At 37.9% G+C, this 23,603-nt stretch overlaps 1 protein-coding gene across 15 annotated transcripts in view; it reads right to left on the bottom strand.

Moving 5' to 3' along the window:
- ABI1 (abl interactor 1) overlaps positions 1-3,376 on the bottom strand; it is a 115,845-nt gene extending 112,469 nt beyond the window's left edge. For 10 of the 15 annotated variants that reach the window (XM_046678904.1, XM_046678910.1, XM_046678905.1 and 7 more), the window contains exon 1: positions 3,129-3,375. In XM_046678904.1, the coding sequence (XP_046534860.1) occupies positions 3,129-3,245 (117 nt within the window). In that variant the 5' untranslated portion in view covers positions 3,246-3,375. Of the gene's footprint in view, positions 1-3,128 lie in introns of all 15 variants that reach the window. The other 5 variants (XM_046678901.1, XM_046678906.1, XM_046678902.1 and 2 more) reach the window with 1 other exon arrangement.
- Positions 3,377-23,603: the final 20,227 nt, after the last annotated feature.

Below are 23,603 nucleotides of genomic sequence, written 5' to 3'. Positions count from 1 at the left end.
TACATGGCTCACTGAGGATATGCCCTTCACACTCTCAGATTTTAGAATATACTTGTTAATCCAAATGAAGCTGTTGTTGAGGGAATTCCAGATAGAAAGATTAGACTGAATTTAAAAGCTGAGTTGTATGGAAGACTTTTCTGTCCTTACCCAACCCAGCAATCTGCACGCTGAGAAACCTTTCTTAAGCCATTTCTACTCCTTTTCACCCCTTCTTATTCCCCAAAATAGTTCCCAAGACAAAGGCAGTACGGACCCCAAAGGAGAGCAAAGAGAACTAGTCAGATGAATAAGTGTGTTCAAGTTGGGGAGTGACAGTCCTTAACAAAATCCACCAGAAAAATTCAAATGAAAGATGGAAAAGGCAAAGATTTTTCTTTACGTCTATATAAATGTCTATATAAACACTTTCTATTTTGAATATTATTTCCTCATAACAATTTCGTTATTAATAACACAATTTAATAATTAAAGTCAAGGACCCAAAGAACTAATAAAGTGCCCAAGGACTCAACTGTATTATAGCCAAAAGAATCTGTTGGCTAAACACCTTACCTGAACAGGACTGAACTTCCAAACTGTAGGAAAATAACAAAATGCAAATTGAATTCTCAGGATAAAAATCACCCAAGCAATAACTTGACTCACCCCGGGTATAAAAAATTCTCAAAACACCAAGTGACCATGTACTTTCCCCGAGAAGAGTTATGTGTATGTGAAGTCTTGATTCTAACCCAATCAGGATCACAGAAGGGATACAGAAAGATCTCAAAAGACATCTAAATGGTTATTTCTAGTACTACTGGTTCCCTATTCACAGCACCAAAGCTAGCAGCACAGCACATCATGAAGTCAGCGACCACATCAGCTTCCACAAGTCTTCATCATCTTCTGAGCCTGTCTGAGCCTGACCCTGTCTGAGCCTCTCAGAAAGGCAGCTAGTGGCCTGCATCACGCAGCCCGAAGTTTAAAGGCTACTAAGATAGACACTGCTATGTGTGAATTTCATCTTTTTCCCCCCCAGTAAGATGAGAATGCTTCACTGGAGTCGAGTTTAGGACCACCAAAAAAAATTAGGGGCCCCTGACAGTGGCTCTTGGTACCAAGGTACTAACATGTTTAAAAGTAAGAGACTACATGAGAAATAACGCGACTTATCTTAATCAGGATATCACCAATGAAGTTTAAAAGTGCTTCATCGTTACATGATGGTGGCAGGAGGGGAAAAAGAAAGCTATCAGGGGAAAAAAAAAAGCCCTACGTCACACAACCACCTGAAAAAGAAACAGTCAACAGACAGGTTAAAACACGTTTGCATTTGCCAACACGTAGCAGTTACCACACCATATATTTGTCAGATTTCCCAACGCGCAAAACAAAAGGCAGCCACCCCTTTATGAAGCACCTATCTGCTGACTTCTACAAAGAAATTACTTTTCTAGAATGGGGGCAATTTAACTTCCTGTGACTTTGACTTTCAAAATCTTTAAACCTTCAGCAAATTGAGATTCGCCTCAATTTTAAGGCTTTCCATGTTAAGTTAAATAAAAGTTGTATATCTTTAATATTGACAAACTACAAGATCACTTTTCTATTTGAAAACCATATCCACATTTTTGCCAGAATTGAGAATACTTTTAAAAGGCTAAATATAAAGTTTGCAAAAACAAATAATACAGTAGACATGGCAGGCATTCAACAAGTTTATTTATCACTAGAATTCCTAAAGTAAAAGCTTGAAAAAATTTATGCGATAAATTCCTAGTAGTGCTACTGGAAAGACAATGTTACTAATATGGAAATTGAGAAATATTCAAAATATTCTGAAAACAGTATCTCCTTCTAAAAATAAAGCGGAAAAGCATTTGCCAACACAGAAACTATTGGTTCTTAAAAATGATAATCACATGGGAGTCACTATAAATACTTTAGTTGTGAATTGCAATAACCCTAACCTTTCAAAGTACGTTTTGGTCATGCCTTACCACTAACAAGCGACTTTTTGGTGCCATTATATTGATACAAAGGACTCTGCTAATTTGCTTCTACTGCAAACTGTTGGTTTACACAAAGATCTCCCAACCAAACTGCAACATAAGTCACTTTCAATCTTTAAAATACAAACCAACAAGCAAGCATCTGTCATAGATAAGGCCCCAAGAATTTTCTAATAAATTTACAATAACACGCCGCACGTTCTGGTTCTCACGCTAAATGTGCTCGGCAATCTACTTGGATTCATATTCTACACATTTACTTAGGTTGGAAAGAGGGAAACCTCAGAAAATAAGCAACCGGCGATTACACCATTCTATTTTAAGTTACTTAGGAAGCCCACAGTTCAAGAACTTTTGGGGGAGAGGACGTGTTGAAGACCTTCTTCCAGGCGGTGAAGAAGAATCTGTGTTTCACACTAGCGACAGCCCTAACAACCTTCAGAGCACATTACGGTGGGGCGGAAGTGAAAATGATGGGAGGGAAAAAACCCGACTTGCCACCCGACAGGCAGGCAGATTTACAAACCTTCAATTAAAGAAATTTCGCGATTAACTTCTCTTCTACGCCCTCCCTCGCTCCCCACCCGCTTCCTCCTCTCCTCGGGGAGGTCTCGGTAATGTGACTCATGACAAATTTTTTAAAAAATAAATAAATCAGAGACACACCCTCTGGGGCGAACTGACATAATCGCCCCCACCCCAGGCTCGCCGACACACAGCCCGCCGCTCGTCTCCCTTCGGCCGCTCCTCCCCGCGCTTCCCGCTCCCCTCGCTCCCCGTCCCAGAGCCGCGTCCCGGGAGAGGCGGCGGGCGGCTCTCCGGGACAGAAGCCCGGCGAGGGGAGGCGGCCGGCAGGGGGGCGCGGGGCTCCCTCGCCCGTTTCCTCGCTCCCCTTCGGTCGGCTTCCCCCACCACAGCCACTTCCTGTATCGCAGCCCGAAACCCTCGCCCGGCCGCTCGCTCTCTCCCCGGCTGCGCTTTGGGGTTGCGCTGGGGTTGGGTTGGGGCTGAGGCGGCCGCTGAGGTTAGGGCAGCTCCCCACCCCGCCCAGTGGGCTGTCGCTCGGCGGCCGGCGGCGGGGTCCTCGGCCCGGCCCGCGCCCGCCCGCCCGCCCGCCCGCCCGCGCCTCACCTGTATGTAGTTGTTCTCACAGTAGTCGGCCACCCGGGTCAGGTTCTGGTAACTCTCTATCAGCGCCCTCTTGCCAGACGGGATCTCCTCCTCTAGTAACATCTGCAGCTCTGCCATTTTCCACCCCTCCGCATCGCTTCCTCTCGCGTTAAAGAGACAGAGGCAGCAAGGTCCGCGGAGCCTCGGAGCACCTCACAGCCCGGATACAAACCGCCTACCCGCCCTCCCGCCTGGTATTGTGGGACGGCACCTCCTCCTCTTCCTCCTCGCTCTCTCCACCCCGCCTCCACCCGCTGCGCGCAGCCGCCTCAATCCCGTTCTCTCGCGAGCCTTCAGGTCTTTCCCTCCCCCTCCCCTCGACCACAAGATTCCGCCCCTCCGCCCCCGGCATGGTCTTCTGGGAATTGTAGTCTCTCACAAGGCTAGGCTTGCCACCAAAAGCGCATGCGTGTAGGGAGAGTCCGAAAAAAAGAACGTCGACCGAGGATGCGGGTTTAAGTCTGGAGTTTCCCGACAGCTCCGGGAGATGGCGCCACAGGGTGATTCTAAAGAATAAAACCGTTTCCCCGCACCAAGAAGGCTGTGAAACTTGGTGAATTAGGAAATGTCAGTGAATCAGAGATATCAACTCTGATAAGAATTAAAAAGGGCTAGAATATGGAAAACTTCAAATTTTTACTTCCTCAAGCTTCTTAGAGATAGCGCCACGCAGGCTTTACTTTCTAAACTTCTGCCACCCTCAATTCATATAAAATTTAACAAATATTTATTATTGCCAGCTCTGTACCAAGTAATGCAGTAAACATTGGGGGTATAAGTTAAGTAAGGATACTCTGTACTCTTAAAGACTCACAATTTAAAAATAAACACACAATTTTTAGTGCTATCCTGTCAATCTTTCTTTGAGCCTTCTTTGCATGTTTCCACCTGCATTTTTGAAGTTATGTATACGTTGTTTATCTATGTTGTGCAAAATTGTTTTTTCTTTTATCATCAACTGCTTTGGAATAGTCTAAAAGGCCCTGTATTTCAAGCATTTCGTTTCAACAGAAACATTAAATGCTTTTGATATAGTGGGCTACGGAAGTGTTGTCCAAAGGTCGAAAAGGAAACTAATTTAAAGATCATTTAAATGTCCATATTTTCATCTGTCCATGAAGTCATTTAGAATCACAGGTATAGGAATAATAACATGACTCAACCAAATTTTAAAAGTTGATCCATCAATAAGTATTTATTGAATATTGCCTTTACTAGGGGCCATAAAATGTTCAACCTCTACAGGGAAAAACTTAACACTCCTACCTGAAAGAGATAATCACCCCCAGCCAACAGATTCCCAGTCAAGGAATCTAAGCTCCCTAAATCAATAAAGGACTTGCATTCAATAATTATCTGGAATATACACAATAGTCTTTCTTTAATATTTATCATTAATCCTATGATGATTTAATCCAAGTTATTGAAATTTGATGTACTCTTCAACTTGGTCCCTACATGAGCCAGATTTAACTATGTATATCATTAAACCCGTTTATATCCATATGTTGATACTTTTCAACAACACTGAGGGAGTGATCAGACAGGTGATGCTGCTTTACCATTTTCAAAGTCATATCAAATTTCTTTAATGCTCACAACTCTGAGAGATAAATGACCTAAAGATTCTTTTCTACTTTACCAAATAAGAAAATTTAAGCTTAGACAAGTTAAGACAGGTTAGCTAAGGGCACTGAAAATAGTAGTAAAGTTCTCTGACTTCTAAATCAATGGTCTTTCCAAATGTAAAAGGTAAAGCAATAAAGCTTCTGCAAGAAAATATAGAATAATTTCATAAGCTTGTGGTAGACAAAGATTTCTTAACCAAGATACAATAAACACTAACAAAAAGGAAAAAAAAGATTTGCTTTTTAATAAAATGAAAAGTAAGCTATTTTACTTGTTTCCTGTGCTGCTGTAAGAGATTACAACAAATTTAGTGACTTAAAACAACACTAATTTATTTATGTGACAGCTCCGGAGATCAGAAGTCTCGCTGGCTAAAATTAAGGTGTCCACAGGCTTTGTTCCTTCTGGAGATTCTAACGGCAAATGTTTCCTTGCTTTTTCCAGTCTCTAGAAGCCACCTGCATCCTTTGGCTCATGGGCCCTTCTTCCATCTTAAGTCAGCAGCAGAGCATCTTCAAATCTCTCTCTGACTCTGCTTCTGCCGTCACACCTCCTTCTCTCTGACTCTGACCACCATCACTCTCTCTTATAAGGATCATGTGACTACATAGGTCCCACCTGGATAATCCAGGATAATCTCCCCATCTCAAGATCCTTCACTTGGTTACATCTGCAAAGTCCCTTTTGCCATGTAAGGTAATATATTCATAGTTTCCAGGGATTAGGACGTGGACATCTTTGGGGGGCCATTAGTCAGCCTACTGTAGCCATCATTAAAATTAAAACACTCTGTTCGTTAAAAGACACTATTAAGAAAGTGAAAAGATAAGCCACAACACATACATTTGACAAAGGACTCAGGTCCAGAATATATATATTTTTAAAAACTACTCCAAGTCATTAAAAAAAAAGACAGACGATCCATTAAAAAAACAGACAAAGAAGACAACTGCACTTCACAAAAGGCCAATAAATATATAAAAAGGCACTCAATTCACTCTTCATCAAGGAAATGCAAATTAAAGCCATAATAAGATAACACTACACTCTACCAGGATATAGTATAAAATTAAAAAGACTCCACCACCCACCCACTAGAATGGCTAAAATAAAAAAATCCTGACAATAGCAAGTGGCAGTGAGAATGTGGAGTAACTGGACTCTCATACTTGTCTGGCTGCAAACTGCTACAGCCACATTGGAAAATAGTTTAGTAGTTTCTTATAAAACCAAACATATACTTAATATAAAACCTAGCAATCCTACTCCTAGATACTTACCCAGGAGAAATGAAAATTTATGGTCACACAAAAACCACTATGTGAACGTTTATAGTAGCTTTATTCATAACCACTAAAAGCTGGGAGCAACTCAAATGTCCTTCAGCCAGTTACTGGATGAATAAACTGGTACATCAAAACAATAGAGTACTATTCAGCAATAAAATTAATGAACTCTATACAAACACAAAGTCATGGCTGAATCTCAAATGCATTTTGCTAAGTGAAAGAAGCCAGCCAGACCCCTCCTCCCAAAAGACCAAAAATACCTAGTGTTGGAAAAAATGTAGTGCATCTGGCACGCACACACACATGAGTGTGTATATATATGAGTATGCAATTATAAAAGGGCACAATCACCTTGGAAAACTGTTTGGCAATACCTGTTAAAGCCGAATATACACCTCCTTACAGCCTAACAATTTGTGCCTAGGTATTTGTTCAAGAAAAATAAACATATGTGTCCACTAAAGGGTATGTACAAGAATGTTCTTAGCATCTTTATTCATAATAGCCAAAAAATGGGAACTACCTGAAAGCCTGTCAACAAGAGAAAGGATAAATAAACTGTGATATATTCATATGATGGGATACCACACAACAGTAAAAAGAACGGACTACTGATAGATGCAATGACATGAACGAATCCATTGCTAAAAGCACTTTCATGGATAAAAGATGTTTTACTGAGTGAAATTAGTCAGAAATGAAAAAGTACGTACTATATCATTCCATTTCTATGAAGTTAAAAAACAGGCTAAAGTGGGGCTGGCCCCGTGGCCGAGTGGTTAAGTTCGCGCGCTCCCCTGCAGGCGGCCCAGTGTTTCGTTAGTTCGAATCCTGGGCGCGGACATGGCGCTACTCATCAGACCACGCTGAGGCAGCGTCCCACATGCCACAACTAGAAGAACCCACAACGAAGAATACACAACTATGTACCGGGGGGCTTTGGGGAGAAAAAGGAAAAAATAAAATCTTTAAAAAAAAATAAAAAAAAAAAAAAACAGGCTAAAGTAATCAAGGGTGACAAAATCCAGAATAGAGGTTAACTACTGTAAGGGATAAATTGGGAAACAACATAAGAGAATCTTCTGGGGCACTAGAAATATTCTATATCTTTATATGTTGGTGGTTACAAAGGTGTTATGTAAATAAAAAATCGTCAAATTGTACACTTAAAAGTAGTGTACTTTACCCAATTTACTCTATGTAGGCCATATATACATTTATTCAATTTAAAAAGTAATAAAGAAAAAATAATATTTTTTAGAAGTTCACCTATAAAAAGGAAAAGAACAACAGACAATAGCAAGAATAAACTTATACATCTTGGAAAATTTAATGAACTTTAAAGATAAAAAATAAAGAAATCTTCTATAGAAAAAGCAGGTTATCTTCAACAGAAAAAATATCAAGCCAGTGTTTTCCTTTGCAAATATGTCAAAAAAACAATAGAAGAAAGTTTATAAAATCCTGAAATGAAATTAATGTGATTCAATTATTCTTTACCCAGAGTGGAAGATGAAAACATCTAAATGCAAAATTAAATATAGTTAAACATAGAAGTAAGTCTGAAGTGAATTAATATAAAAAACTGGTTATTAGAATATCAAGGATAGAATGAAAAATCTTAAAAACTATCAGAGAAAATGGATTTTTCTACCAAGGAATGATAATTAGTAGAGATCTTATCAACAGTAAGAGATACCAAAGATAAGGAAGTCATATTTTGAGAGCACTGAAGGAAAATAACTCTCAAAATAGAATTTAAACCCAACTAAATGTCATTACAGGACGATATGGTTCAGACATAGAGGAGAGTTTACCACCCAGAAACCTTCAAGCAGAGGCAAAGTGTGGATTAAAAGAAACGATGAAAGTGAAATGCATTGATGAACTTGATTACCTGCAGCTTAACAAAATAACACATTTTTTCAAGTTAAAAAAGTTAACTGAGATTTTTCATATGGTATTTTAAAAGAAAAAAGTCCAGCTATATATTGCTTACAAGAGACATCTAAAAAACGAAGCCATATCGAAATAAAGGGATGGAAAAATATTTACCAGGTAAATATTTACTTAAAGAAAACTGTTATAGCAATAATAACATCAAAGTAATTACAATCGAGGCCAAAAAATATTGCAAAGGATAAAGAGGCTATTGGATAATAACAAAAGGAACAATTCATCAAGAAGATATAGTAACCGTAACTTCTTAGCAGCAATTCTACCTGTATCTCCTTCAGTTTAACTGGTTGGGAGGAAGAGGGTAGAGACAAATTGTGTGAACCAGTTATTATTCTTTGTTTGTGCAGAGATGTGGGTTTCAAATTATTTTCTAAAAGATATTTCAGTTTGAGATTCAAAATCCCTTGCTTCACTGAAATGGGTCACAGACCTAAATGGAAGGGATAAAACTATAAATTTTCTGTAATAAAATTTAGGAGAAAATCTTAGTGCCATCTTTTAAGCAAAAACTAAAAAGGACATTAAAACATGAAATATGAAATAAAAAATGGAAAATTGTATTTCATAAAATTAAAAACATTTACTCCTCAAAAGACATCATTAAGAAAATGAAGCACAGCATTAACTCTAGTTAATAATACTGTGTTGCATATTTGAAAGTTGGTAAGAAACTAAAAGTCCTTATCACAAGAAAAAAATTTTGTGACTATGTATGGTGACAGATGTTAACTAGACATTGTGGTGATCATTTTACAATATCTACAAATACTGAATCATTATGTTGTACACCTGAAACTAATATCTCATATGTCAATTGTACCTAAATAAATAAATAAGAACATGAAAAGTCAAACCACAAACTGGGAGAAAATATTTGCAAAACAAATATCTAATAAAGAACTTGTATCAATAATATGTAAAGAACTCTTACAACTCAATAATAGGGTGAGAAATAAACCAATTTCTTTTCAAGACCAAAAGATTTGAAGAGATGCTTTATCAAAGAAAATATACGATGGTGAATAAATACAAAAAAAGATGTTCAATACTATTAGTCATTAAGTAAACGAAAATTTAAACCACAATAATGTACCACTACATGGGGCCGGCCCCATGGCCGAGGTTAAGTTGGCACACTCAGCTTTGGTGGCCCAGGGTTTTGCTGGTTTGGTTTGGATCCTGGGCACGGACCTAGCACTGCTCATCAAGCCATGCTGAGGCAGCGTCCCACATAGCAGAACTAGAAGGACCTACAGCAAGAATATGCAACTACGTAATGGGGGGCTTTGGGGAGAAGAAAAAAAAAGATTGGCAATAGATGTTAGCTCAGGGACAATCTTCTAAAAAAAGAGGAGAGAGATACGACTACACAACCAATAGGATGACTAAAATTTAGATGATTGATAATACCAGTGTTGTTGAGAATGTGGAGCAAGTGCAACTCTCATACACTACTGATGAGAATGAAAAATGGTAAGACCAGTTTGGAAAAAAGCTATGTCGTTTCTCAAAAAGGTAAAACACACTTATCTTATGACCCTGCAATTCCACTCCCAGGTATTTACTAAAAAAAGGGAAAACATATGTCCACAAGAAAATTTATAAGTAAATGTTAGAAACAGCCCAAATCAGAAAAAAACGATTTATGTCCTTGTGGATAAACTAATTATAATATATCTATATAATGGAATATTACTGAGCACTAAAAGTGGAACAAACTGATACACAAAACAACATGGATGAATCTCAAAAGCATGATGCTAAGTGAAAGAAGTTAGACACATAAAAGACTACACACTGTATGATTACATTTGTATGAAATTTTAGAAAAGGCAAAACTACAGTGATAGAGATCAGATCAGACTTTGCCAGAGACCTGAATTGGGGAAGGCGGGAGTGACTCCAAAGAGACACAAGTAAACTTTAGGAGGCGACAGAAATATTCTAGATCATTATTGTAGTGGGGGTTACGTGACTATATGCATTTCTCAACCTCATAGAATTGTACACTTAAAATCTGTGAGTTTTATTGTAACTAAATTAGATCTAACTGAAGCTGACCCAAACAAGTACATGCAAGAGAAAAATCTCTTGCTTCAAATATTAAAGAATAGGGAAAAAATTACACATTTTCCGTACCTTTGACATGTGATGAAAAGTCGTACAATCCAAAAAGATAGGAGACAACTTGCTCTTCCGAGTAATAAAGGTGACTAAATGGTCAAGAGTTAACATTAAGAATTGCAGGTAGATATTGTGACATTAAATTATATGCATCAGGCTAACTTTCAGAGTCCAATTTCTTTCCCATACTGTGCACTTCTATACTATTTATTCATTTAATATTTTTCTGTGGGTTTTGTGCAAATAAATTATAATGAAATGCCTTTAAAAGAAATCCAAAAAGAATAAAGAATAATAAGTGTTTGTATTAAACTCGATGTATTCCTTGGGCTCAAGCTGAGAATTAGACCCTGTATATTTCATTTCATGGATGTCTAGTCAAGCTAAACAATTGGATCATGAAAAACAGTTTGTAACTGCAAATTCTGCACGTGTGCATGGAGAGAAATTGAAATTTCATGTATTCTGCTTTGAAATAGCAGATGGCTAACAATCATAAAGAACTTATTTCGGGGGTTAAGAGCTGTGCTGGGCAAAATCATAATTTGGACCATCTTGGAACGTAATTGCTTATCTTGTTATCTGGCACACAAGGAGTGAGACTCCACACTTAGTGGACCTCAGACTTCTGCAAAGGTCGTTCACAATATTGCATCACAGGACACTAAATTGGAAGTAGATGGTCAACAAACCAGGATGGAGAGTAGCAATGTGGTAGAGTGGAGTGGAGTGGTTACCAGGAGTCAGGTAACCAGGGTTCTCCATCCGCCACTACTATGCGACATGGTCATGTTCTCTACCAAAAAAAGGGAGAGAGGAGTGAGTGTATTAGTCTGCTCAGGCTGCCATAACAAAAATACCACAGACTGGGTGGCTTAAAAACAACAGAAATTTGTTTTCTCACAGTCCTGGAGGCTGGTAGTCCAAGATCAAGGTGTCAGCTGGTTTGGTTTCTCTTGAGGCTTCTCTCCTTGGCTTGAAGATGGCTATCTTCTCACTGTGTCTTCGTGTGGCCTTTTCCGTGGTGTCTCTGTGTGTCCTAATCTTGTCTTTGGGTAAGGACTCCAGTCATACTGGATATGACCTCATTTAACCTTAATAACCTATTTACAAGTCCTATATCCAAATACATTACATTCTAAGTACTTGGGGTTAGGACTTGAGCATATGAATTTGCCAGGGGGAGGAGGGGCACACAATTCAGTCCATTACAGGGAGTTAACTGACATTCTAGGATTCTACAACCCTCAATTATTTCCTCTATTTGCTTCTTTTCAAATTAACAATAGCATCCAGGAATCCCCAGAAAGGAGGGAGAGTTGACGGAACACTGTTCGAATGGTTTAGCAAGGCCCACACAAGATAAGAGGATTTCAAGAGACAGAATGAATTGTGAACTCTCCTTCAAATTTTATTATAATTGATCATGGAAGTCCTTTTATGCAGCGTCATGATATTTGTAGCAGGCCAAGACCCAAAGACCAGCTTTCAGACAAGTCTGGTTATTCATTTAACAGGGGAGAAAAGATCTTTCTTAGACACGTTAAGACAAGCCACTGCAGAATGCCAGCATTATTTTAGTCTGGAGCAAGCTGTTATTATGAAATAATTAAAAATTAGCAATGGCTAAAAACACAAGGTGCCTGGAGTCCTGGAGGGAAAAATATAGGAATTAAGTGAAATCTCATGTGGTTTTTTTCTTCTTTCCAGAAGCTGCAATATCTCCAGTATGGTTTGAGTGAGTTAAGCACTTGTTAATTTTGGAAGCTGCTGAATCAACACATCCTCCTCCACCTCCCTTTCTCAACTTCAGCAAGATGCTTCAGGCGTAGGTGACAATTGGAGCAGTTTCTGGAGCAGATGACCTCGCCAGCAATAATGAGTATCTCATTCTCTGAACCTAGTGGTAAACTGGGTGCTGGAGATGGCCCCTCCCTGAACTTTGTCCCTCCAACAGCTTTATAAATCCCTTGCTGCTGGAAATATCTAGAATTTTCTTGACTAATACAACTGAACAAAATAACATCTAAAAGTTCTAAAGACAAATGACAATCCATGTAGAGTTAGTATTTCTGTAGCTGGAAGTTACAGAAAACAAAGTGGCATAAAAAAGAAAAAGAAAAAAAAGAAAAAGTAAAAAATTATGAAAATTCAGGCTTACTCACAGAATTCAAAAATACAAATGCAATCATCCTGAGAAAGTTCTAGTGCAAGTCATTTGGAAGGCTGGCAGGAATCCAGGCAATATTCTTATTTGGTGTCTTGTTTCTTTGCCAACGGTTTTTTTTTTTTTTTTTTGCTGCCCTTTCTAAATGGTGGGGAGCACAACAAATTTGGCTCCCAAGTTTTTCATCTCCTCCATTCAAGAAGCCCAACCTGAGTTCGAAATCCCTCAGTTCCAAACCAGTATTTCTCAAAAAGAAAATATGATTAGTCCACTTTGAATTGGATCTTCTTTCCAAGCGTCGACTTTGGCAATGGAGATATGTTCAAACAGCAGTAGCACTGTTACTTGAACCACCCTAAGGTTGGTGTGGCAATGTTCCAGAGAGAGTAGATAATCAAAGAAAACAATAGTGTCAGCTATCTACTACAACTCAGAAAAATTTTGCAATACATATACAGGTGGCTTGGGCGCTATCCAGGACTACCATGTACAATTGTGCAAGTTACTCACACACAAGGGCATCTGGCTGAATGTTAAATAGGGGCTAAAATCCCATAAGTCCAATGTCTGGACTTCCTTGGGGACAGTTTCTACTGATTGCTCTTTTTTTCTGTACTTTCTTTATTGCTCTTTGTCCTTTTTTTGACCGTCTACCAGCTGTGAGATGCTGGGCAAGTTATATAAAACTTGCTAATTCCTATGTCTTGAGAATAATAAATGAGATTAACCATAAACTACTTAGCACAACGCCAGTTTAAAAGTGAGTGTTCAGGAGAGGATTCTAGGAAGATGGTGGCGTGGGAAGCACCAGGAATCTGTCTTCCCACCTGGACAAAAATTGCACTAGATGGATCTGCCTGATGTAACTGTTTTGAAACTTTGGAATCTGTTGATAGCTTGCAACTTCCTGGAAAAGATGAAGAAGGAAAATTGCATAATTTTGGTCAATTTCAGGTCTTAGCACATTAGCAGATACCCATCTGCCACTCTCAGCCACGTGGCAGGCAGGTGTGTATGTATTCCTAGAGCAGCTTGAACACAGCTTGCAGGTGCTTGGGTGGGCAAAAAGAATGCTGTCCTCCAAATATTGGGGATCTGGGATCTGATCGCTGATTGCTGCTTCTGATTACAGAGGTGTCAACAAAAAAGCAAGTAGTCATTGTTGCATCTCTCTCTTCTGCTGCAAGCCCCTCCCCCTCTGGCTGAAGTAATTTCCAGGGCATTTGAAGGGCCAGCATCCTTTCCCCCGCCCCTCCTTCATGTTTGTTTTTCTCCCCTTTTGAGGGCCAGACATTAAAGACTAGGACATTCAAAAACACTACAAACACAGAGAACATTAGAAGTGACTGCACATGCCCATGGAAAGGCTCAGAAGAGACCTGAGAAGATGTTTAGTTTACACCTTAGGTGTTTAGTCTTACGCTTACATCAGTGAAGAGACAGCCTACAGCAATCAAAAAACAATAACAAAAACCAGGAAACCCTGGGGAAGGGGAAGAATCTGATATTCAGAGTTACCACAATATTTTATTCAAATGCCCAGTGTTCAACAACAAAAAAAAATCACAAGGCATACAAAAAAGAAAAAAACAAGTCAATAGAAAATGTTGCTCATAAAGACCTAATGTCGGATGTACTAGACAAAGACTTTAAAACAACTGTCTTAAAGATCCTCAAAGAACTAAAGGAAGATATGGAAAAAGTCAAGGAAACAATGTTGAACAAAAATGGAAATATCAATAAAGAGAAAATCTAAAAAGAAACCACAAAGAAATTCTGGAAACTGAAAACTACAATAATTGAAATGAATAGTTCACTAGAGAGATTCAAAGGCAGATTTGAGCAGGCAGAAGAAAGAATCAGCAAACTTAAAGATAAGACAATGGAAATTATTGAGCCTGAGGAATAGAAAGAAAAAAGATTGAAGAAAAGTGAACAGAGCTTAAAGGACCTGTGGAACACCATCAAGTGGACATATATACACATCATGGAAGACCCAGAAGGAGTAGAAAGAGAATATTTGAAGATATAATGCCTGAAAAATTCCCAAATTTGATGGAAGACATGAATATCCAAGAAACTTAATGAATTCCAAGTAAGGTAAACTAAAAGAGACCCATACTAAGACACATCATAGCCAATTTTTAAAAGACAAAGACAAAGAGAATCTTGAAAGCAGCAAGAGAGAAGGAAATCATCACATACAAGGGATCCTCAATAAAACCATAAGCAGATTTCTCATTAGAAACTTTGAAGACAACAGACAGTGGGCCAAAATATTTAAAGTGCTAAAAGAAGAAACTTATCAACCAAGAATCATATATCTGGCAAAATCATCTTTCAAAAGTGAGGGAGAAATTAAGATATTCCCAGGTAAACAAAAGGTGAGGGAGTCAAGACTACCAGACCTGCCCTGCAAGAAATGCTCAAGGGAGTCCTGTAAGGTGAAATGAAAAGACACCAGACAGTAAATCAAGGCTGCATAGAGAAATAAAGATCTCAATAAAAGGAAATCCATGGCAGTTATCAAATCTAATATTATTGTAACAATGGTTTGTACCTGTAATTTTTGTTTTCTACATGATTTAAGACACTAATGTATTTACAGAAAAAAAAGTAATTATTAGTGTTCAATCTAGTATTATTGTAACTTTGAATTATAACTCTAAATCTTGCTTTCTACATAATTTGAGACTAAAGCATTTATTTACTCCTTCTTATTATTTTTTTTAAAGATTAGCACCTGAGCTAACGTCTGTTGCTAATCTTCTTCTTCTTTTTTTCTTCTCTTCAAAGCCTTCCAGTACATAGTGGTATATTCTAGCTGTAGGTCCTTCTGGTTGTGCTATGTGAGATGCTGCTTCAGCACGGCTTGATGAGCCACACTAGGTCCATGCCCAGGATACAAACCGGAGAAACTCCAGGTCACTGACGCAGAGTGCACAAACTTAACCATTTGGCCATGGGGCTGACACTGAGGCTAATGCACTTAAAAGAATTATTAGTTTATGTTTTGGGGCAGACAATGAATAAAGATGTAATTTTGTAACATCAGCAACAGAAAGGGGTGGGGATAGAGCCATAAAGGAGGAGAGTTTTTGTAAGTTATTGAAGTTAAACTAGTATAAATTCAAATTAGAGTGTAATAACTTTAAGATGTTAAATGAAATCCTCATGATAACCACAAGGAAAATAGTTATAGAATATCCACAAAAGGAAATGAGAAAGAAATTTAAACATTTCACTACCAAAAAAATCAACTAAACACAAAAGAAAATAGTAATGCAGGAAATGGGGGACAATAAAACTACAAGGCATATAGAAAACGAATAGCACAACAACATAAGTAAGATCTTCCTTATCAATTATTACTTCAAATGTAAGTGGTTTAATCTCTAATCAAAAGACATAGGTTGACGTGTTAATCAATTCAATGGGAGGAATCCTTTCACAATGTATATGTATATCAAATCATTACTATACCAAATCATCACGTTGTATGCTTACAACATATATTACAATAATATCTTTCAATTTTGTGTGTCAAGTGTACCACAGTAAAGCTGAAAAAAAAAAAGACATGATTGGCAGAAAGGATAAAAACACACAATCCAGGGCCTGGCCCCATGGCCGAGTGATTAAGTTCACGTGCTCCGCTGCAGGCGGCCCAGTGTTTCATTGGTTCGAATCCTGGGTGCAGACATGGCACTGCTCATCAAACCACACTGCAGTAGCATCCCATATGCCACAACTAGAAGGACCCACAACGAAGAATACACAACTATGTACTGGGGGGTTTTGGGGAGAAAAAGGAAAAAAATAAAATCTTTAAAAAAAAACAAAAAACACACAATCCAAATATGCTGTCTACAAGACACTCACTTGAGATCCAAAGATACAAACAAGTTGAAAGTGGAAGGATGGAAAAACATGTTCCATGCAAATAGTAACCAAAAGAGAACAGGGAGGGGTATACAAATATCAGACAAAATAGATGTTAAATCAAAAAAGATTACAAGAGAAAAGAAGGAAAGCATATATTAATAAAAAGTTCACTACAGTGGTAAGATATAACAATTATAAACATTTACACACCTAATGACAGATAATCAAAATATATGGAGCAAAAACGGACAGAATTGAAAGGAAAAATAGACTGTTCTACAATAATAGTGGAGAATTCAATACTCTACTCACAATAATGGATAGAAAAACCAAACAGAAGATAAGTAAGGAAATAGAGGACTTAACACAATAAATTAAGAGACAATATATAGAACACTCTACCCACAAACAATAGAAAACACATTCTTCTCAAGTGAAGATGGGGCATGTTCTGGGATATACCATGTGTTAGGTCATAAATTAAATCTCAACAGATTTAAAAAGGTAGATATCACGTAAAGTATCTTCTCTGACCACAACAAGATGAAGTTAGAAATCACAAAGAAAAAGAAAACTGGAAAATTCGAAAAATAGTGGGGAAAAAAAGACAGCTAAACAACCAATAGATCAAAGAAAAAATCACAAGGGAAATTAGAAAATAATTAGAGACAAATGAAAATAAAAAACACTACATACCAAAACATATGGGATGCAAGTAAAGCAGTATTAATGGGGAAATTTATAGCTGTAAATGCTTACATTAAAAAACAAGAAAAATATCAAACAAGAACCTAACTTTAAAACTTAAGGAACCTTGAGCCAACACTGATGGCATAGCAGTTAAATTTCAATGTGCTCCACTTTGGCAGCCTGGGTTCAGTTCCCGGGCACAGAACCACACCACTTGTCTGTCAGTAGCCACACTGTGGTGGTGACTCACATAGACGAACCAGAAGAACTTAAAACTATACACAACTACATCCTGGGATTTCATGGGGGAAAAGAAGTAAAAAGGAGGAAACTTTGAAACAGATGTTAGCTTAGGGCGAATCTTCTCTTAAAAAAAAAAAACACTTAAGGAACTATAAAAAGAAGAACAAACTAAACCCAAAGATAGCAGAAGGAAAGAAATAATAAAGATTAGAGCAGAGATAAATGAAATATAGAGAAACAATAGAAAACATCAACAAAACCAAAAGTTGGTTTTGGGAGGAGTGACGTTAGACTCTCCCCACTAAGATACAATGAAAAGGACATTCATGAACCAAAGGAAGACAATCACACAACACAAAAGAGATCTGAGAGACCAATGCAGTCACGTCCAGACCTGAAGGTGCTGGACTCCCCAGGAGGAAGTGGAAGGAAGTAAGGGGATCTCCTTTCCTTTGCCAGCAGCAACCTAGGGCACAGGACTGAGTGCGGCCCTAAGAGCAGAGGGGGGAGGGGCAGCTCTCTATAGGAATACCTTCGTGTTCTGAATTGCCTCACAGCCATGGAAAAGCTCCACAAAGAGGATGCTAAGCTATTGCAGGGGTGACTTCATCAAGCCAGCAACCCAGGACAGCAGATAGTGAGGGTAGAGCTAGAATGGCCCTGGGATAACACATGTGAAAGAAAGTGCCACACCCTCTGCCTGGTGCATCAGCTTGGCCAGTCAGCCAGAGCAAGGGACCCCCACCAGAGCACCTGTGAATATGTTAGTAAAGAAGTAGCTGCAAGCAGGCAGTTGCAGATGGACCCTGTCAGCTTATATTCCAAAAGACAGATGCAGACTCCAGAGATCATGGGGGGCTCAGAATACGCAGCTCCTGCCCCCCTCCCAGTGGCAGCAGGTGGAATCTGTGACCAGATACTACCAATATGCGAAGGTACAAATCCACCCCATCAAATAATATGAAGAGGTAAATTAATACTCCAGACAAGAAGGAAAATGACAACCACCCAAAAATAAATCCTGAAGGCAAAAAAATTTACAATCTAAAATACAGAGGGGGTAGTTCCCATGGCTGAGTGGTAAAGTTAGCAGACTCCACTTCAGTGGCCTTGGGTTGACCAGTTCAGATCCTGGGCCCAAAACCACACACTGCTCATCAGGCCATACTGTGGTGGATTTCACATAGTAGAAGTAGAATGACCTACAACTAGGATATACAACTATGTACTGGGGCTTTGGGGAGGAAAAAAAGTTAAAAATTATTTAAAAATATATGACACAGAATTCAAAATAGCTATCATTAAAAAAGTTAAGGAGATACAAGAAGATTCAGACAGACAGTTCAATGAAATGAGGAATAAAATTAATAACCAGAGGGAATTCTTCACAAAGAGATTTAAACTATAAAGAAAAACCAATCAGAAATGTTAGAGATGAAAAAGACAATGAATGAGATAAAGAAAAATCTGGAGTCTTTGAACTATAGAGGACATAATTAGCAATCTGGAGGACAGAAATATAGAAATGCTTCAGATAGAGGAGGAGAGAAGACTAAGACCAAAAAGAAATGAAGGGGGGCCAGCCCGATGGCTGAGTAGTCAAATTCACATGCTCCGCTTCGGTGGCCCAGGGTTTCACCAGTTCGAATCCGGGCGCAGATATGGCACTGCTCATCAGGCCATGTTGAGGTGGCCTCACACATGCCACAACTAGAAGGACCCATGACTAAAATATACAACTATGTACTGGGTGGGTTTGGGGAGAAAAAGTAGAAAAAAAAAGAAGATTGGCAACAGTTGTTAGCTCAGGTACCAATCTTAAAAAAAAAAAAAAAGAAATGAAGAAATTCTCCAAGAAATATCTGACTAAATTAGGAAATGCAACATAATGATTATGGGTATTCTGGAGGGAGAGTAAAGGGAGAAAGGAACAGAAAGCTTGTTCAAAGAAATAATAGCTGAGAAGTTCCCAAACCTGGGGGAAAAGCTGGAAGTACAAGTAAAATAAGCTAATATAACTCCTAATTACATCAATGTAAAAAGACCTTCTCCAAGGTGTATAGTACTAAAAGGGCAAAAGTCAATGACAAGGAAAAAATATTAAGAGCAGCAAGGGAGAAAAAATAATTTAGAAAGGAACCTCTATCAGGCTTTCAGGGATTTCTCAACAGAAACCTTACAGGTTAGGAGAGAGTGGAATGATAAATTCAAAATTCTGAAAGACAAAAACTTTCAGTGAAGAATACTCTATTCCATGAAAATATCCTTCAGATATGAAGGAGAAATAAAAACTTCCCCAGATAAACAAAAGCTGAGAGATTCATCATGACAAGAAGCCCCCTACAGGAAATGATCAAGAAGGCCCTCACATCTGAAAAAAAAAAAAAGAAAGGGTTTACAAAGCCTTGAGCAAGGAGATAAATAGACAAAATCAGAAAATTGCAGCTATCACAACTGGTTAGCAAATACTTAATTATAACATTAAGATAAAGGGAAGGAAGACATAAAAATAACTATGATCTCATCATTTTAACCACAAATTCACAACACAAAATGGAATAAGTTGTGATAACAATAACCTAGAAGTGGAAGAGGAAAGAGATGGAACCTGCTTAGACTAAAGAAGTAAGAGGCTATCAGAAAATAGACTATCACATCTACGAGATATTTTATAAAAAGCTCATGGTAACCACTAAACAAATAATCTCAACAGAGAAACAAATGATAAACAAAGAGAAAACTGAGAAAACCATCACAGAGAACTGCCCAACTGAACTGGCAGTCCAAAATTCAAGGGGGGAGAAACAAGGGAAATATAGAACTGGAAAGAAAGTGATGAAATGGCAGCATTCAGTCTTCATATATCAATAATTACTCTAAATGTAAATGGATTGAATGGTCCAATCAAAGACACAGAGTGGAGGGATGGATTAAAAAACAGTAGGCAACAATATGCTGCATCCAGGAAACACATCTCAGCTCTAAAGACAAACATAGGTTCAGAGTGAAGGGGTGGAAGACAATATTCCAAGCTAATGGCAAACAAAAGAAAGCAGGTGTTGTCATACATCACACAAAGTAGTCTTCAAGATAAAAAAGGCAATGACAGACAAAGAGGGGCAGTAAATAATGATAAAAGAGACACACCACCAAGAATACATAACACTTATAAATATATATGCACCCAACACAGGAGCACCAAATTCACAAAGCAATTATTAAGAAATCTAAAAGGATATATTAATAACAACACAATAATAGTAGGGGACCTTAACAGCCCATTTACAAGAATGGATACATCATCCAGACAGAAAGTCAACAAGGAAATAGCAGATTTAAATGAAAAACTAGACCAGATGGACTTAATAGATATATATAGAACACTCCATACAAAAAGAGCAAAATACACATTCTTCTCAAGCGCACATGGAACATTCTCAAGCACAGACCATATGGAGGGAAAGAAGGCAAGACTTACTAAACTTGAGAAGATTGAAATCATATCTGGCATCTTTTCTGATCATAATGCTATGAAACTAGAAATCAATGACAAGGAAAAAGCTGGGAAAGTGACAAATATGTGGAGACTAAACAACATGTTGCTGAACAATGAATGAATCATTGGAGAAACTGAAGGAGAAATAAAAAATATCTGGAGTCAAATGAAAATTAAAAACCACCATACAAACTCATATGGGATGCAGCAAAAGTGATCGTAAGAGGAAAATTCATAGCAATTCAGGCCCACCTTAACAAACAAAAAAACTCTCAAATAAGGAATCTTAAACTACATCTAATAGAATTTGAAAAAGAATGAATAAAAGCCCATATTAGAGCAGAAATAAATGAAATGGAAACAAACAAACAAAAAACAGTAGAAAGGATCAATGAAACAAAGAGCTGTTTCTTTGTGAAGATAAATAAAATTGACAAACTCTTAGCCAGACTCACCAAGAAAAAAAAAAGGATCAAAGGATCAAATAAATAAAATCAAAAATGAAAGAGGAGAAGTTACAACAGATATCACAGAAATACAAAGGAATAAAAGAGAATACTATGAAAAACTATATGCCAACAAACTGGACAATCTAGAAGGAACAGATAAATTCTTAGACTCATACAACCTCCAAAAACTGAACCAAGAAGAAATACAGAATTGGAATAGATCCATCACCAGTAAACAGGTTGAAACAGTAATCAAAAACCTCCCAAAAAATAAAAGTTGAGGACCAGATGGCTTCTCTGGAAAATTCTACCAAACATTCCAAGAAGATTTAATACCTATCCTCCTCAAACTATTCAAAAAAATTGAAGAAGATGGAACACTTCCTACCACATTTTACAAGTTGAATATCACCCTGATCCTCAAACCAGACAAGGACAACACAAAGAAGGAAAACTACAGGCCAATATTGCTGATGGACACACTGCAAAAATCCTCAACTAAATATTGGCAAACTAAATACAGCAATACATCAAAAGGATCATACACCATGATCAAGTGGGATTTAAACTAGAGATGCAGGGATGGTTCAACATCCACAAATGAATCCATGTGATATACCACATTAACAAAATGAGGAATAAAAACCACATGATCATCTCACTAGATGCTGAGAAGCACTTGACAAGATCCAATATGCATTGATGATAAAAACTCTCAATAAAATGGGTATAGAAGGAAAGTACCTCAACATAATAAAGGCCGCACATGACAAACCCATAGCCAACATCATACTCAACAGGGAAAAACTGAATGCCACCCTTCTGAGAACAGGAACAAGACAAGGGTGCCCACTCTCACCACTCTTATTCAATATAGTACTTGAGGTTTTAGCCAGAGCAATTAGGCAAGGAAAAGAAATAAAAGGTATCCAAATTGGCAATGAAGAGGTGAAACTCTCACTGATTGCAGACAACATCATTTTATATACAAAAAATCCTAAAAAAAATCCATCAGAAAACAATTAGAGGGGCCGGCCCCATGGCCAAGTGGTTAGGTTCATTTGCTCTGCTTCGGCTGCCCAGGGTTTCACCAGTTCAAATCCTGGGGGCGGACATGGCACTGCTCATCAAGCCATGCTGAGGCAGCGTCCCACATGCCACAACTAGAAGGATCCACAACTAAAAATACACAACTATGTACCAGGGGGCTTTGGGAGATAAAGGAATAATAATGTCTTTAAAAAAAAGAAAAGAGAAAAACATTAGAAATAATCAACAACTACAGCAAAGCTGTAGGGTACAAAATCAACTTACAAAGTCCAGTTGCATTTCTATACTTTAATAAGTAACAGAAAGAGAACTCAGGAATATAATCTGATGTACAATCGCAACAAAAATAATAAACTATCTAGGGACAAATTTAACCAAGGAGGTGAAAGACTTATACAATGAAAACTATAAGACATTATTGAGTGAAATCCATGATGACATAAAGAAATGGAAAGATAATCCATGAAAATGGGTTGGAAAAACAAATATAGTTAAAGTGTCCATACTACCTAAAGCAATTTACAGATTCAATGCAATTGCAATCAGAATGCCAATGACACTCTTCTCGGAAATGGAGAAAAGAATCCTAAAATTCATATGCAGCAAGAAAAGACCCCAAATAGCTAAAGCAATCCTGAGAAAAAAGAACAAAGCTGGAGGCATGACATCCCTGACTTCAAAATATACTACAAAGCTATAGTAATCAAAACAGCATGGTACAGGTACAAAAACAGACACACGGATCAAGGGAACAGAAGTGGAAGCCCAGTAATAAAACCATATATCTACAGAAGCTAATCTTCAACAAAGGAGCTAAGAACATACAACGGAAAAATGAAAGTCTCTCCAATGAATATTGTTGGGAAAACTGGACAGCCACATGCAAAAGAAGGAAGGTAGAACAATATCTTTCACCACACACAAAAATTAACTCAAAATGGATCAAAGACGTGAAGGTAGGACGTCAAGCCATAAAATTCCTAGAAGAAAATATAGGCAGTACACTCTTTGACATCAGTCTTTGAAGGATATTTTCAAATGCCACGCCTATTCGAACAAGGGAAACAAAAGAAAAAATAAACAAGTGGAACTTCATCAGACTGAAGAGCTTCTGAAAGGTAAAGGAAACCAGGAATAAAACAAAGAGGCAACCTACCAACTGGGAGAAAATATTTGCAAATCATATATCCAACAAGAGGTTAACCTCCAAAATATATAAAGAACTCACACAACTCAACAACCAAAAAACAAACAACCCAATCAAAAAATGGGCAGAGGATCTGAACAGATATTTTTCCAAAGAAGATATACAGATGGCCAGCAGGTACTTGAAAAGATGTTCAACATCACTAATCATCAGTGAAACGAAAGTCAAAGCTACAATGAGATATCATCTTACTCCCACTAGAATGGCTATAATTACCAAGACAAAAAATAATGAACGTTGGAGAGGAT

This window comes from Equus quagga, chromosome 12, assembly GCF_021613505.1.
Source record: "Equus quagga isolate Etosha38 chromosome 12, UCLA_HA_Equagga_1.0, whole genome shotgun sequence".
NCBI classification, from domain to species: Eukaryota; Metazoa; Chordata; class Mammalia; order Perissodactyla; family Equidae; genus Equus; species Equus quagga.
The sequence above is the reverse complement of the archived record's forward strand: the minus strand, read 5'-3'. Positions and strand labels throughout refer to the sequence as shown.